A 17,167-nucleotide genomic window follows, 5' to 3' on the forward strand; every position below is an offset into this window, starting at 1 on the left:
CACATTGCTGGCTATAAGCCATAGTTAGACAAAGTAGTACATGTAGCTTGAATACTCCCTGCTGTGCTGCTTCCTTCCTTGAGCAGGAAAACAAATTATATAGTGGCTGGTTTACGGTTATGTCCTAACACACACCTGTGGTCCTTCTTCCCACCGAACAAACTTTGATTGAGAAGCCAAATTTAAGGTAATACAAAGTCAGCTGCTCAGTGGTTTGTTTTCTTGCTCAAGGAGGGGAAAAACAAAGTGAGGAGGGATTGAGAGGGGTGCACAACCACGCAGCATGTTCACAGACTAATTTGGCTAATAACATTCTTTATGGTCAGTGATATGTGTAAATCATTTATGTCTAAATATGTCTATGGTCAGTGATGACTAAAAGTGATGACTGGTTTACACACCGCATCATCATTTTACCAGACAAGAGTGTCTGTCCTATTCCTTTTTCTTTCTCTGAGCTTACAATTGCTTCTTGATCAGCTGTTGATGTGAATGTTGATGCTGATTTGTTCAAATGAAATCTCTTTTATTAAATTGCTGAAGCAGGCTATCACTGAACTCTGCACGCTGACATTAAAGCTCTGGAATGTAATATAATTAGCAATCCCAGTAGTAGCTTTAATAGCATTAGGTGTTAAGACAACAATAAATTACATGGGACATCTATTTAAAAAGGTGGTTTTCAGAAAAATAATTCACCGTAACCTGAAATGAAGCCTCCATGATTTTATTGAAAGTTCCATTGTGAACTTTTCCTCCTTTGACATATTAATTAACTGGAGAACATCCTCAAATTTTAACTGTAGACGATTGGCGGAATGAGCTGCACTGACTGTAGATCTTTCTTTTCCCTTTTTTTATAGCTTGCTGTAATCAGAGGAGAAGAGGTTTGGGGCACCAGTGAGAGTTGGGTCTACAGCTTCCCAAGGGTGCTATCTTTGTGCTACTAGCTTTGTACAGTCAGTACAATATGTCTCCTTGTTGTGTACATGCCTGGCATAGGAGAACATTCTGTCAGCATAGTTATGTTCAGTGCGCACCTGCCTTCCCATTGTGGAGGTTGCTGGTGGTAGCAGAGGGGGATAAGGCGGCAGAGAGGTAGCCATAGTGTGATGATAATAGAATCCTGGGGTTTGAAAGGATCCTGAGGATCATCTAGTCCAACCCTATGTAATGCAGGAATATGCAGTTGTCCCATATGGGGATTGAACCTGCAACCTTGACATTATCAGCACCATGCTCTAACCAACTGAGCTATCCAGGTGTGTTGGATTGACTCTGCCACTGTATCTGTCCCACACTGACCTCCCTACCCCTCTCCCCCTTGGCTGCTGGCAGTGACCTCTACATTAGAAAGGCAGGTGAGCAGTGCCTCCCCATCATGCTCTGCCCAGCTGACTGCTTTGAGTTAGTATTAGTGCCAACTTTAAATAAATACAGACTGAGACCAGCAATAAAGCATTGCAGTGAATCTCCAGGTCCATTTCTATTAAGGACTCCAGCCAGCCCAGGAATTTTGTAGCGGGGAAAGGGTTAAGTTTATTCTTGCTGCACCTCCTGAAACCTCCCCAGTGTTGCATCTAAAGAGCTTAGCTGCTATTCTTGTAGCAGCTAGCTGCTACTCTTGAAACTGGTTAGGGCGTTCTCTGGAGAGGGAGAAAGGGGGGGGAGAGAGAAAGTATCCTTTTTAATTTCCTTTCTCTTGAAAGAAGTGCAGGGCAGGAAGCAGTGTTGTTCATAAATTCATGTTGCACATCGCTCTCCAGATCATGGCTACAGCTACAAGCGGGCTGGCTTGTTCTCTTTCCACCAATCCACAATTCCACAGGTCCTTGAAGCAAGTGAGCTTGTCGGGTCATTTGAAAAAATTATAGCAATTTGCAAGCTAATGTCCTTTTGTGTACCTGAGTGCACGGAAACATGACCTTATGATTAGGTGGCCCTGTTTCACCAGCAAAATGATAGGCAAGGGACCACACAAGTTCATTGTTAGAAGGATGATAATTCTTACCTTGCTGACATTTTTGTGGCTTATTTACGGTGCTAGTTATATAGTTTGTATGTGCGGTTTTCTACTGTAACCTTTCAAGTTCTATGTTTTGTATGCTACCGTGGGCAATGTTCTATTTGAAAAGTGAAGGATAAAAGTCCAGAAAGTAATAAGATGCCTACATCCACTTTTGGGAGACAACTAGACCACTGGTGAGTTTCAGCAAAAGGACTACCATCATGCAAATATATGGTGAAAGATTAATATATAGGTCCCTAAATGCATGATTGGGTTAAAAGTGGGTCGGGTTTGAAAAGGTTGAGGATACCTGACCTAGACTACTGAACACTAGGCAATTGTATTATGTGCTAGTATGCATGGGACTGTAGCCATAGCCGTGGATTCCTTACGACGGTTACCAGATGCTTTTCAGTAAGCTAGTTTTCTTTGTTTTGATGACAGAGCTCTTGTGCCTTTGTAGCAGCAGCATGGTTGACAGAAATCAGGCTTGTGAAACTTCCTTAAAAATGCACCTCTATGGGACAGAAAACACCACAAATTGAATGTCTGCCTATTATATGACTTTTGCAAAGGCTCAAGAGTCCTCCCAAAGACTTCACTCATACTCAGTCCCTTGTCTCCAGCCCTGCAATGGATGACATGCAACATCATGCTTTAGAAGGGGGAAATCTTTTGACCATTACAGTGGTACCTCGGGTTACATACGCTTCAGGTTACAGACTCCGCTAACCCAGAAATAGTACCTCAGGTTAAGAACTTTGCTTCAGGATGAGAACAGAAATCGTGTGGCGGCAGCGCAGCGGCAGCAGGAGGCCCCATTAGCTAAAGTGGTGCTTCAGGTTAAGAACAGTTTCAGGTTAAGAACAGACCTCCGGAACAAATTAAGTACTTAACCCGAGGTACCACTGTATTGTTCACCTGAATCCCCTTCCTCTGGAACTGTTACAGTTCATTTGTTCGTTTACTGCATATTTTTTTACATCTCAAAATAATTAACAACTTGGCATATGAGGGGAAAAGATGATTTAGGAAGCAAAGGTGCCAGCTGAGCTGAGAGAGTGCTTTATTCTGCTTGCCAACAAATTAATGCGAGGTTTAGATGCTGAATCCAGAAAATAAAAGTCTCCAAGGGAACTCCTTCAGTAATTATTGACTTTGGTGCAGTAGGATCCTTGTTTTAATAAAACAATTGGGGGAAAGACTAGGATAAAAGAGGATGAAAGCTTCTATTGAGACACATCCGTATTACACCTTGAGGGTGAAATGCACTATAATAGTTTATTATAATGGGAAGTATTAGGTGACATGCTTGGCATCAGAATTCCACTGGAACAGCCCTGGAAAAGTAGCACAGAGGTTTGAAGAATATTCCTATCCCAACATGTACCATTCTGATTCTTAACCATCCTTGTCTGGTTTGTATGTTATGTAAGCTTTTACTTCTGCTCTGCAAGTTATTGAGCAGTATGTCATGGATGTTGAAAGTGTGTTCCCTCCTAACACATTGCAGATTTAACTTGCATTCTTAAACTTTTTTGAATCTTAACGGTTGTATCCGAAGTAGCACTACCTGAATGTTCTGTTAGTGCAAGGATTGCTGTGTGTGCAATCAATTTTTAATATATGTTTAAAATGTGTATTTGAAGTTATGGATATAAGAAGCCATTGGCTTCCATTCTAACCTGTTTGCTGCATGTACCATTGCTTCTGTTCCGCTGCACTCCAGTTTCTGAAAAGCTATGTCATTCATCTCACTGGCCTCTGTGGTGGAATTTTACATAATTATAGGGAACCCAATGCAAATGGGAAGAAATGTCATGTATTGCTTGCAGACTGACAACAATGAATGCCAATCATAGTTGCTGGATTGATTTCTCTTCTAGACATGGGATAAGTCAGAGAACATAGGCATTTTTTGTTTCTGTCTGAATTCTTCAACATCCGTAATTTGAAGCCCCAAATAAGTTGTTACATCATTTGATGAGTATATAGTAGGGTCCAGTTTTACTGTTGTCCAGAGATCTAGTTCCTTCTCATGCAGTGTGTGAAACCTGCTTGACAGTCATGATATTAGGGTCAAAATTCCAGCCCTGATCTTCAGCAGTGTTGACTTCTGAAAAGTGTAACTAAAAAGTGTACCCAATAAAGCATAAAACTTTGGAGGGCAACTAACTGCATAAAGTCTGGCAATTTCCCATGTCTAAAGCTGTTGGTGGTTGTGGCAGACAAAAATGATTTGCCATACTCGTGGAATGTTTAGGAATATTTTAGCATATATCATCAAAAGCAGCACATGCACATTTCTGCATCTCCTAATCGTGGCTTTTACTTTTCTTTTAACAGTGTTTTCATATGCCACCAGTGCCAGAAGCTTCAGAAAATTGGCACCATCTAGAAGTTAGCGCAGATTGATTTTCTTCTTCCTGGATATCTGATAATTTGAGAAACTAAACTGTAAAAACTGCTGGGGGGGTATTTTGATTACCTCCACTTGAAGCAGACAACAAGACTGGTATGTAAACTGCACTTTGCCATCATTATGATGAACACGGAGAAATGGGCTAACCTCAGTCCTTCGGAATTCTCTCAGCTTCAGAAGTATGCAGAATGTAAGTACTCAATTTTTTTAAACTTTTATATTTCTGTGTATTTGTATCAAATTTTCAGCTATATGAAAATGTAAGACATAAAGGTGTCCAAATGCAATTTGCTGTCATAACAATTTTTTGTAAGTAAACATATGTAAGTAAACATATGTAAGTAAACATATAGAGAAATTATTCAGTTGTGTGTGTGTCTGTGTGTGTCTGTTTGTACTTGGTTTTCGAACAGCTTAGTTCTCGAATGTTTTGGTTCCCAAATGCCGCAAACCCAGAAGTGACTGTTCCGGTTTGCGAACTATTTTTGGAAGCCGAACGTCCGACGGGGCTTCTGCGGCTTCTGATTGGCTGCAGGAACTTCCTGCAGCCAATCAGAAGCCACACTTTGGTTTCTGAACATTTTGGAAGTTGAACAGACTTCTGGAACTGATTCCGTTCGACTTCCAAGGTACAACTGTGTTTATATATATATTCTGCCTTGACGATAGACTCTTGAATGCAGAAAGGTTCCCATTTCTGGGAACTCTTCCAAAACTCGGTATCAATTAATGAAAGGCCTCTAAAAACTGATGATAGAGGCTCAGATCTGTTTTCCGTGCCTACATTTCAGTTAGGTCGTTGGTTCACTGCAAGTGGCCCTGATCCAGTGATGATTGGCCCTCCTTGAGCTCAAGAGGCTATGTGCTCAGTCTGAAAACGATATATAGAGTAGCTCATGCATTCATACCTTTGTGCTTTTCCAAGGCGAGATAAAAAGAAATCTTAAATTTTCTACAATCTCTCTGCTGCCTCTTTAAAGTTTTCAATAAAACCACCAGCTAGCATACTAGGGGCCAGGATATTTTGTACTCTGGCAAGTAAGTATGGCCAGAGGCTAGATGACTGTGTATCCAGAGGCTTTGCAGCTTAATCTGAAGCAGAAGGAAAGAAAATCTGGAGTAGATTTTCTTTGTTGAGAGAGAGACTGCTGAAAATAGAGTCCTGCAAGTCTGCTGGTTAGAAACCTGTGGCTAGAGATCATATCATTGGTGTGTGTGTGTGTGTGTGTATGTGTGTGTGTGTGAGAGAGAGAGAGAGAGAGAGAGAGAGAGAGAGAGAGAGAGAGAGAGAGAATGGGAATAGAATGGCAGTCTTGGGGGAAAAAATAAAGATGTTTGTTCTTTGTGACAATTTAGTGCTACGGCATTGGTACTGTAGCTTCCTAGAAACCTAATGGGAGAACAGGATCTGCTGGGGTTTTAATGTTGCAAATTTCTATCTTATGTTCAGCCTCCATGCATATGTAAATAAAACCTTACATCATAGAAATGCCATAAACCTGCCCTCTTCATTTCAAGGAAACCAATTTTGGGGTACAACCTAGAATCCCAGAATCGTCTTGATAGCTTTCTTTTTCTTTCTTTTTTTTTTTTTAAAGTGTTCTGTTTCTAAAATTTGGTTTGACTAGGATAAAGTTGGCTCTTTGACATTTTGTTCAGAACACTGGGCAAAATTTGATCCAGACTTGAAATTCAGTTCAAGCCCAGCTAATGTAAATTGAAAAGAAACTGCTATTAAAGTGACTGAATGACGTATTCTAGGTACAGTATATGCAAAACCTTTTAGCTCTTTCTCACTGGAAATTTTTGAATCTATTTTTCTCCCTCTCTCCTAACAAATTTGATATCACACTTCATTCTGATCTAACCATTGTGGTTGCAGCATATTAATTACCCTCGGAAACAAGGAAAGATATATGAAGCCAGCGCTATTTGTTTATTGCAAGCAGCCTGTTAATTCTTTTTGTATAATATAAGACATTTCTGAGATGCAACTGATATAAATCAGCCCACATCCTCTCACTTTGGGTTAGCACTTTTTATACCTTGCATCTATCCAGTTTGCTGTGTAGACATTTTCGCAAGGCATACACATAAATGAAAGTACATAATAAAAACTCTGCTTTCAGAAAATGCAATAGACAGACTAGTTTACAGCAGAGGAAAAAACTTTCATTTTTTTATGTCTTGTATTAGGAAGGTTTGAGGTTCATTTTGCAATTTTTTGCTAACCTCTCCATCCCCACTCTTGTTAATTAAGTGAGGGAGCTGCTTGTAAATGCAGCCATTAACTGAAAGAATTCTTATTTCTCCATTTCCTTCGGTATTTTAGAGTTCCACTTGGTGTGGGAGGGATTAGAATTCTGATTCTTAATTCAATAAATTGAAGCCATAGCAGTGGCAACTCTTTGCTCTTAAAGAGAACTTGTTGCTTTTTGTGCACTGGGGTGGGGGCATATTTTGATGGGCACTTGCTTTTTCTGTACATCCAGAAAGTACCAGCACATACATCACAGCACAATCCCAACTGTGTCTACTCAGAAGTAAGTCCTCTTGAATTCATTGAGGCTTACTCCCAGATAAAGGGCACGGAAGGGGTGGGGGAGGTTAGGATTGCAGCATAAATCACTTTGAAAATAATATTGGAAAATTAGATTGCAAACCTGTCAAAAAAATAAAAACAAACGTTATGCCCTCACAAAACCCCATAGGTTTGGAAACAGGATATAGATTATATAAGAAGGGAGTAAATTAAAAGCTACTTGATTTTTGTTCTTGTTTTATGGATACAGTGGTACCGCAAGTTACAGACACTTCAGGTTACAGACTCCGCTAACCCAGAAATAGTATCTCAGGTTAAGAACTTTGCTTCAGGATGAGAACAGAAATCGCACGGCAGCAGCGGGAGGCCCCATTAGCTAAAGTGGTACCTCAGGTTAAGAACAGTGTCAGGTTAAGAAAGGACCTCCTAACCCGAGGTACCACTGTAATTAATACTTAAATTGTCACAATCCCTGATTTTCTGAAACTTGTACTGCCACTCAGTAAATTTGTGATGTTTACATCAACAGAATGCAAAGCAATTTGTAATATTAGGCGCCTTCTGGTATGTCCCCCAAAAGTTGTGAAGTCCTCTGAAGCAACAGCCTATGAAGTGCAAGGAAGGTAAAATCAGGCATTGTGTGTACATTTGCATCCTTCTGGACATCCATTGCATTTGACAGCTAGATAGCATAATTTATTTAAATTCCAATGCATCATGCAGACTTACGGTGTCCATGTTTTGCAAACCAGTTCTAGATTTGTAAGGTACCATTGATAAGGGAGTGTTTATTTAGGTTAGGAGACTTCATGGTTCTGTATACTGAATCAAGAATGGAGTTCATTTTTAGTTTAAACAAGCCTTCCCCAACCTGGTGGCCTTCGTGTATTTTCGACTATAACAACAGCCGTGCTGGTTGAGGCTAATGGGAGTTGTAATCTATAACATCTGGAGGATAGCGGGCTGGAGAAGGCTGACCCTGATCAATTTCTTTCACACATGTAAGACACACAAAAACCCCTACCTGGCACTTTGACATGCATGCTGTGTGCAACTTTCCCCTAACACGGCAAGTAGCAGCACTCTGCATGTGCAACTTTCATGGAGAAAATGGAACAGAGAGAAAATGTTCACCCCCTTTTCTTCTCCAGCACCACAGTCTCCGTCTGAACTGCTTTTGCTATGGCTGCCATTTGCATCAGCCACTGGCCTTTGAGTATAAAATGCTAACACGTCTAAACAACTAAGCATTGAAACTAATAATTAAAAAACTAATAATTAAAACACCAGCTGTTGCAATTTGTGTACAAGTATAAACACTAGAACACCATGAAGCAGATAACTGAGAAATATTGTAAGTCACGAAAATATCTGTCTTCTAGTACAGTATTGTGATTCTAGGGCATTGTCACCAAATATTTACAAAATCTGTTCCAAACAATTCTTCTGAAGACTTCTTTGATCCAACTTACATTTTCATGTAGCTCATGAATTTTATGTTCCAGTTTACATTTTCCACCACCTATTAGTAATTATATATTGCTCTTCTTTTTAGATTATAAACTCATTGACCTCTTGTTCTTCTAAGCTTGCTATTCCTCATTTGTGGTTCTGAAATCTTAAAAGTTTCCTATAGGGTCATAATGTTAGGCTCCTTGTGATCCTCATGCCTCCTGTCCTTGCTTTTCTAGCAGACATCTCTGATGAAGGATGGGACTAAAAACTGCTATTTTTTTTCTGGCTGTTCTAAGAAAAACCTATTTTTTTCTCAAGGAATTAAAAGAATTTTGCTTCAATATTGTCTGGGAATCCTTGGATATCATTCTGTTGGTACTCACTTTATATTGTGCATAGTATTGTAGTAGTATGATTTAGGCAGTAATAAGTAACCTTTAAATAACTGCTGGGAGAAGCATTAATGTTTATAATTCAGCCTATGCATGTGTTGTTATTCATTAATGTTTATCTAATCTTCTGCCATTCTGTTGGTCTTCCTTCTGTTTATTTGGATTGAAATTTTGACTATTTGTTGAAAACAGGCTTTGGTTTTGGGGTGGATGACTGATTTAAATATACTGTACTTTTTATTCCTTGTTTTGTACAAGATGAATAAATTGATGTCATCCGTCATTGCAGATTCTACAAAGAAAATTAAGGATGTTTTGGAAGAATTCCATGGTAATGGTGTGCTAGCAAAGTACAATCCTGAAGGGGTAACTTTGTCTGTCTTTTCTAACTTTTAGATATTTGCACTAGTTGATTGAAATTAATGTTTTGCATTCTACGTTTTCTGCTCTTTTTTCAATTTTTAAAGTTGCCTGACACTTTGTGCTCCAGTTGATATAAAGTTGGACTCTGGCAAATCAACAGCTCTGTGCAAAGAGCTGCAGTTGGGGTTTTGGCTGGTGGTCTCCACCCTCCATGCATGGTTTTTGCTTTGTGAACTGAATAAACCTATGTGGATTCTGTGCCCATGATTTTGGCAAGACCATGCAGCGAGCCCACATGCATATAACTTATAGGCAGGTGGTGTCTTGCATCCAGAACCTAAATGTGGCTGTGTGGCAGTTTTGAGCCATATCCTGATTGTGGTCATGGGTGCAATATTCCATTCAATTCCTTACCTGTAAAATGGGAATGAAATCAATGGATGGTTGTAATGGTGAGTGTGACATGCTGCTGAATCCCCTTTAGAACCATAGAGAGAGATTCACCTTTGTCAAGTGAGAGAAATTGGGCAGAATTGGGTGTAATTAGATCATTAAAGGTAGCCTGTTCACTGGGAACATTCAGTACAAATATAGCAGTTCCTTGCACACCTACATTAAAAATGGTGGAAACAAGCAATCAAAACTTACCCATATGGGGTCTTGTTTCAGCTGGACCCTTCAATCGTACCCCTGCAACATTAGCGATTTTCCAGACCCACACCAGACATGGTAACTTGTGCCTTCCTGGTGTGCTAATTCATATGCAAATGAAGTGACATTGCTACAGGGCCAAAAAAGGGACTATCCAAAGTTTATACCATTTGTTAGTTTGTTCTAGAGCAATTTCTTTGTGCTTATTACTAACTACATATAAAGAGACTTATTATCACTTACCACATTATTACTTTCTGATCTTCCTAGTTGTAAAATGACTTTCAGCTGAAAATGCTGTTTTTTAAAGAAAAGAAATTCAGAATTGCTGGACTGTATTACTATTATTTATATATTTTTCTTTTCTTTCATGCACCCCAGAAACAAGATATTCTTAAACAAGTAAGCAACGTTGGTGGTTTTTTGTTTGTTTATAATGTATCTGGCATGTTACTGATTTTATGGAGCTTTGCAGAACTCTTGATACTTTTTTCTAGTTGCATGCACCTCTGCAAAAATAATACAGTTACAGAAAATGTAGACTATTGACTTTCATACTGTTCCACCCCCACATCCCAACCCCACCGTAGTTTGTTGGGAAACTCATGAATAGACTTTATTGCCACTGTTTTCTGTGAAAGGTGAAGACACACATGTTTTGCTGGACCCTGCAAAAGCAGGGTCTCCATTGTGCTGTTGTATACATAAACTTTCCTGTTAAGATTGCATCCTTGTGGTATGTACAGAACAGCTCCAGTATTATATGGAGTAAGTAAGCCTGTTCTTAAAGTAGCATTCTGTGTACATTGGAATACTCATGGAGATCAGGAGTGGATTGTATGTTATTTATTTTCCAAAAGAGATGCATAGAGCATTATGTATATGAACAATCAGATTTTCAGAATTTGCATGAAATGCATTATCTAGTTGCCTAATTACCCTTATAAACTCCAGTCACAGAATAGCGGGAGGAGCTTAATTCATGACACTGGGTCTTACAGATATTGTTGGAACTAGAGACTAGTGGTTCATTGTCTTGGTCCATATTTTGTAAAACTGTGGCTTAAAGCTGGTGTGTCTGACTTGCTTTTGTCAAAGTCCTCACCTGTGAACACCCTTGTTCATAATGACCCCTTAATTTAGAAAGGTCTCTTGATAGTGAGATAGATTGGCTCCTTTTTTGTGGTCCTATTTTTAGGAGTAAGGACTCAGTTACACAGCTGCAAATAAAACTTTTCAAATGTGTTGTAAAGTGAAATATACAAATGTGACACTAGATGGTGACAGTGAGCTATGCAAAATTCAATGTATTTTTCGAAACTATTTTTTTCTTCAAAAAAGCATTTTCACAGCGTTTTTTATATGTGTGTAGATTCCACCTAAGAGCGTGGGAAAGAATAGACTAAGTTAGAGCAATAGAAATATATTTCTTTCTAACTGCATGTTTTTGAACCTCCTTTGGCTATTTTCACATTGTACACCTCGAGAATGAGGAACTATGTCCTTTCTATTTGTATACCTACTAGTCATCAGCCTCTTGGACGGAGTAGGCGCATGTTTAAAGGAACTTTATAAGGATGCTGCAACAAAATATATTGTGCAGCCTGAAAGTCATTGTGCATGTATTGCTCTTATTGACATGCTTAATAATATTCTCTAAATTATGCCAGACATGATTTTTGGTTATGGGTGTCGTAAATGATTTCAGTATGATTCACCACCCCTCTCTTCTCATACTGCTTTCATTTATGATTATGGTGGCTGTGCATTTGTCGGACTATGTAGGGCAAAGGCATCTTGCTTGCTTTCCCTTGCAATTAGGGAAAAGAGGTATCCCATTATTTGTAGCTGTTTGCATATAGATATTGCAATTTATTTTTAGTGTGTTTGCTATGACACACAGAGCAGGAGTGTGCGGATGTGTTTAGAGGACAGTGCGGACTAATAATTCTTACCTCACATGGTTCCCACAAGCTTGGTGACGCAGGGACATAATAAAGTGGATGAATATTCTTGACCACCAGCTGTAAAAATGAATAAGCTTACCTCTCCCATTAAAACTACTCTTAGGATATTTCTTACAAGACATCACAGATGCAGAGTCTGCCTTTTCATTAGTTTTGTATTCTGGTGTTGTGTACTGCATTCTTTGCCTTCATACAAATAAGAAGTTGCTCCTTACTGGACTAGAAGAACTTGCAGTCTTAATCTAAAAGTATGTAAAACAGATTGCTATTTTCTAATATTGTCATTTAGAAGACCAAGGATGAAATTTATGTGACGGAGAAGTGCTGCACCTTTAGCATCAGTACTTAATAAGTTTCCCTCTTTCCTCCTGCTACACACACAAAAATCAGCATCAACAGTGTTGATCCATAGACAGTTAAGAGTTTGACTATTGCTGGACGGGTGGGGTGTGTGTGTCCAGAATTACATGCTTGTCATTGGGTTGTGTGAGTCAACAGTGATGCAGGTGGTGCAGTGGTCTGAACTATTGAGCCTCTTGGGCTTGCTGATCAGAAGGTTGATGGTTCGAATCCACACAACGAAGTAAGCTCCTGTTGCTCTGTCCCAGCTCCTGCCAACCTAGCAGTTCGAAAGCACACCAGTGCAAGTAGATAAATAGGTACTGCTTTGGCGGGAAGGTAAACGGTGTTTCCATGCACTCTGGTTTCCGTCATGGTGTTCCTTTGCACCAGAAGCGGTTTAGTCATGCTGGCAACATGACCCAGAAAGCTGTCTGTGGACAAACGCCAGCTCCCTTGGCCTGAAAGCGAGATGAGCGCCGCAACCCCGTAGTCGCCTTTGACTGGACTTAACCGTCCAGGGGTCCTTTACCTTTTACCATTTGCAATAGCAAAAAAAGCTAATGCTATCCTAGGCTGCATCAGCCAAAGTATAGTGTCCAGAGCAAGAGAAGTAATGATACCACTCTATTTTGCCTTGCTCAGACCACACGTGGAATATTGTTTCCAGTTCTGAGCACCACAATTTAAGAAGGATATTGACGAACTGGAATATGTGCAGAGGAAGGCAACCAAGATGATCAAGGGTCTGGAAACCAAGCCTTAGAAGGAACAGTTGAGGGAGCTGGGTATGTTTAGCCTGGAAAAGAGGAGACTGAGAGGAGATGTGCTGATAATCATCAAATATCTAAAGGGCTGTCACATCGGAAATGAAGCAAGCTTGTTTTCTCCTGCTCCAGATAGTAGGACTCAACCCAATGGATTCTAGTTACAAGAAAGGAGATTCTGATTAAACATCAGGAAGAGCTTTCTTTCAGTAAGAACTGTTTGACAGTGGAACAGACTCCCTTGAGAGGTTGTGGACTCTCCTTCATTGGAAGTTTTTAAACATATGACCATCTGTCATGGATGCTTTAGTTGTGATTCCTGCATTGAAGGGTGCTGGAGTAAAACAAGTATTATCTCTGGTTTAGACATAACACTAAGGCCAGGGATCATGGTTTGTCTTGTCCTCACTAGTATGTGGAGGAAACAGACAGCTCAGATAGGTGTGTTCACTGTGAATCATTGTCTGGTTTGCTGTGACATACAAACTGGGTCAATAAGTATAAAAGAAATATAGAATTCAGTGTCTGGCAGGTTGAGAGGAGTTCCCTACCAGGACAGACTTTGCTTGTGTGCTCAAGACATTGATTCCATAAAACATATTTTGTTGCATTGTGCAAAATATGAGCAAGCTGAACTGATACTATACTATACTGAACTGATACCCTTGCTGGTACCTTTCCCGGGAAAATCAGAGGCTCACTATGTCAGGTTCCTACTGGAAGACCGGACAAATGCTAGAACGTTAGCAGTGGCAAAGTTTTTATCGGTGGTTGCAAGAACAAATGAGCCCTATATTCTAAACAAAATGCTTGCTTAACCTGGAGGTAGGCTGTATGAATTGTGTATTGATTTGTAATGATTTGTTGGGTCTCTGGACCATAATAAAGATTGATTGATTGATTGATTGATTGATTGAATTCAGTGTCAGTTGAAAAATGGTCAAATGTGTGCACATCCCATGTGTGATAGAGGCCTTGTGCCTGCAATGATCTTTATATATTTTTAGAAATTTATGTGCCACCTTTCAAAACAAAACATTACGTTTCATCCTAAAATACTCAGGTATAGATAATTCCCTGTCTTCTTCTACAGACAATTGACTTAGAAGGATTCAAGTTATTTATGAAGACTTTCCTGGAGGCTGACCTCCCAGAAGAATTTTGTGAGCACCTATTTACCTCATTTGGCAGCAAAATCCCTTATAGTAGTCCTATGGTAAAGAATAAGCCCCCGCTCCTTCCAGGAGGTAAGTAAATAAATAGATAGATAAAATGTGGTGCTTGGCGGTCTTTGTTATTGTTATCACTGGACCTATCATCATAGTTTTAGTTAACGTGCCACCTGATCGAGGATTTAATGAAAAGGCTTTAATACTCCTTAGTGACTCACATCTTTTAGGGATGACTCAGCCTTCAGCTAGTGGGAGAGGAAGAAAAACAGCAGTCACAATTTCAGTTTGGGCAGAGAGGGATAAAGGGTCACGCCAGGAGCTTTGCTGGAGTTAGCCGTACTGAATGTAGTCTTTAACAAATACATGTTTGAAAATGTTGTAGGAGGAAAAGCCATTGTTCGGGCAACAATTTGACAGGGGAATGGTTAATACCCCCAGCTGATTCTCCAATCCAAACCACTCTTCTCAAAGCAATGTTTTCAGCGGAACCAGGACATGTAGTTTGACCCCCGAGATGCTCAGTGGACAATCTTAGGTCCAAGTTTCATAGGTGCTTCCCAGTGTTTTATTCACCTACTCCCTTAATATTTTTACACGCTTCCCCAATCTCCATGAGTGTTGCGAGATTCCAGAGGTTGCCCGCATGCTTACCAGGGTCTGTGTTCCCTTTGGGGACAATGAGGCACAGCGGAGACTGTGATGTCTTTATGACATATGGGTTTTATTTAGACATATATACAATCTGACCCTAGCTGGCGGGATTGCAGAGCATTCACATTCTGGGAGGGTCTGGCTCCCCTCTTGAGGGCAGCATTGGATTCAAAGGGCAGTAAAAAGCCATCCTCTGTGTCTCTTCGTTCCAGTCTGTCTTCCCCAGTTCACATGGAGTTCTGCCCCCTCCACCTCCTCTTCCTCCCTACTAACCAACACTAGGGGCCTCCCCGCGGCCTACATAGTTCAAAGCTGAAATGCTAAACCTGTGCTTTGCATCTGCCCACTAGCACACAGGAAAGAATGGGCCCCACTCCCCCTTGCCTGGCATTCTTGCCCTCTAATGGTTACCTTGATGGGCCACCACTGGCCTTTCCAGCTAATGGGCCATCCAGCTGGCACTGACAAGTTGGCTTGGCTTGTTAGCATAACTAAATCCAGCAGGGGTTCTGTGTTTAGCAACGTTTAATCAGAACTTGATTAGATCTGACATTTACTACATCCAGGTATTATGGGGTGAATCTGGCACCCAGGAATTTAGGCAAATCTGGCCCCACAGAAATTCACAACGATATTCATTAAGTACCAAAAGTTACATGGATAGTAGGCCTCTGTATTTTCTATTGAAGCACAAGGACTGGGGGTGCTTCAGTATACCACTTAGTTCTTATTTAGGCTCCCCCCCCCTCCAACACTCAATGCCCATTGAAATTACTGGGACCAGATTGTATTTGTGTTACTGCCGTGGCTTGTACAAGGACTTTAATTGTCTTGTTTTTGTTTGGATAATGTGCTGTTCGGGGGATTGCTGTTAATTAGTATGTACTAGGTTTTGTTCCTTGCACTAAGCAAATAAATGGTGTGTTCTAAGAGGGCTTTTTGTGCCCAAATTGCCTTCAAAGACAAAAGTTGCACATTCAAATTATACTATGCTGTTTTAAAAAAAAACGGCAGGTAAGTTTACATGAAGGTGCAAATATTCACAGTTAACCTGAGGAGCAAAGAACCAGTAGCATAGTACCGTTAATTAAAAACATTTGGACACCTAACAAAAGAAGTGAGAAACCTTTTGATTCGTTGAAATTCCTCATTAAGCTGGGTGTTAAACAAAACTCTCTCTCTCTCTCTCTCTCTCTCTCTCTCTCTCTCTCTCTCGTGTGTGTGTGTGTGTGTGTGTGTGAAACAGAGAGAGAGAGAGAGAGAGAGAGGGAGGGAGAGAGAGAGGGAGAGAGAGATGCTTATGAGCATGGTGAAAAGCTCTAGTTTGCAGTTTTTATAATGGGGAAACCCAGCCTTCTAACAGCTCTCAGCGCCCTTAACAAACCAGTTCCCAGGATTCTTTGGGAGAAGTAATGACTGTTTATCATTGTATCGATGGACTGGGGTCTTTCTGACTCTCCTCTCCCTCCTTCTACACTTGCACTTAACCCTGCCTTCCAGAACTGTTCCTGTCCCTTCTTAGGAGTTTAATGGCAGGTTGCTTTCAACTGATGCTTTCCACCAGGCTAAGGAGATAAGGCATCTTTGGTGTTTGGGACAGCTGCTATTCTCTTCCTCACATTTGTATCTGAAAAACTGGTGGGAATAGCAGAACATAGAATACCGCATTCATTGTACTCCCTTTTTATTATCCTAGCTGAACTTTATCCTCCCTCCAACCTCCCTCCACTCTTCTGCCACTTTCTCAGTGTCCAACAAGAAAGAAAAGCAGCTACTGAAAAGATTGCTCTGTTGCTATTTTCCTTCCTTCTAATGGAAATGCTAATCTACCACTCCCTGGAAGCTCAGTTGGGTAGTGGGGGTGAAGGAGGATAGACAGGGCCCCTCCAGAGACAGGATCTGTCCCAAGGAGGCAGTGGTTCTCCACTCTAGGTTTTGCCCATCATTGGTACAAAAAATGGTAACAGGTTTCACAGGTGCTACAGGGAGAAATAAGTTTTTCTGAGCAGGAAATCAAATGTGGGAAGTCATTTTTTAAAAGTTCTGTTTTATTGGTAAGCATTTTCTTAAAATAAAAAATATGAATATTATTTCAGGTTTGCGAATTACTAAAAGCATGACACCATCTCGCCCACCACCCTCCACTTTGCACATACCAGAGGTTATCCAGTTGAAAGATATTGTTTGTTATCTTTCCCTTCTTGAAAGAGGAAGACCTGAAGACAAACTAGAATGTATGTAGTATACGTAAAGTATATCCATGCTGGTTTTGTGTTGTTGTTTTTTAAAACTCAGTTAACCAATGGCAGTTGTATCTAATTGTTGCAAATTTGAGGTGTAAAAGATGTTTGACAATTTGTTACAATCTCCATTCAAGGCTTATTGACCCATATATATAAATTGATTTTCTGAAGCTTTGCTTTCAACTTACTTTCTTA

General features: G+C 40.2%; 1 protein-coding gene across 6 annotated transcripts in view; it reads left to right on the forward strand.

Moving 5' to 3' along the window:
* DGKB (diacylglycerol kinase beta) overlaps nt 1-17,167 on the forward strand; it is a 248,765-nt gene that overhangs the window by 39,159 nt on the left and 192,439 nt on the right. For all 6 annotated transcript variants that reach the window (XM_083578600.1, XM_083578602.1, XM_083578599.1 and 3 more), the window contains 5 exons: nt 4,355-4,620; nt 9,109-9,185; nt 10,215-10,235; nt 14,000-14,153; nt 16,826-16,963. In XM_083578600.1, coding sequence (XP_083434726.1) covers nt 4,551-4,620; nt 9,109-9,185; nt 10,215-10,235; nt 14,000-14,153; nt 16,826-16,963 — 460 coding nt within the window. In that variant the 5' untranslated portion in view covers nt 4,355-4,550. The remainder of the gene's footprint in view (nt 1-4,354; nt 4,621-9,108; nt 9,186-10,214; nt 10,236-13,999; nt 14,154-16,825; nt 16,964-17,167) is intronic.

The sequence above is a fragment of the Podarcis filfolensis genome (assembly GCF_964270895.1).
Source record: "Podarcis filfolensis genome assembly, chromosome: 12".
Lineage (NCBI taxonomy): Eukaryota > Metazoa > Chordata > Lepidosauria > Squamata > Lacertidae > Podarcis > Podarcis filfolensis.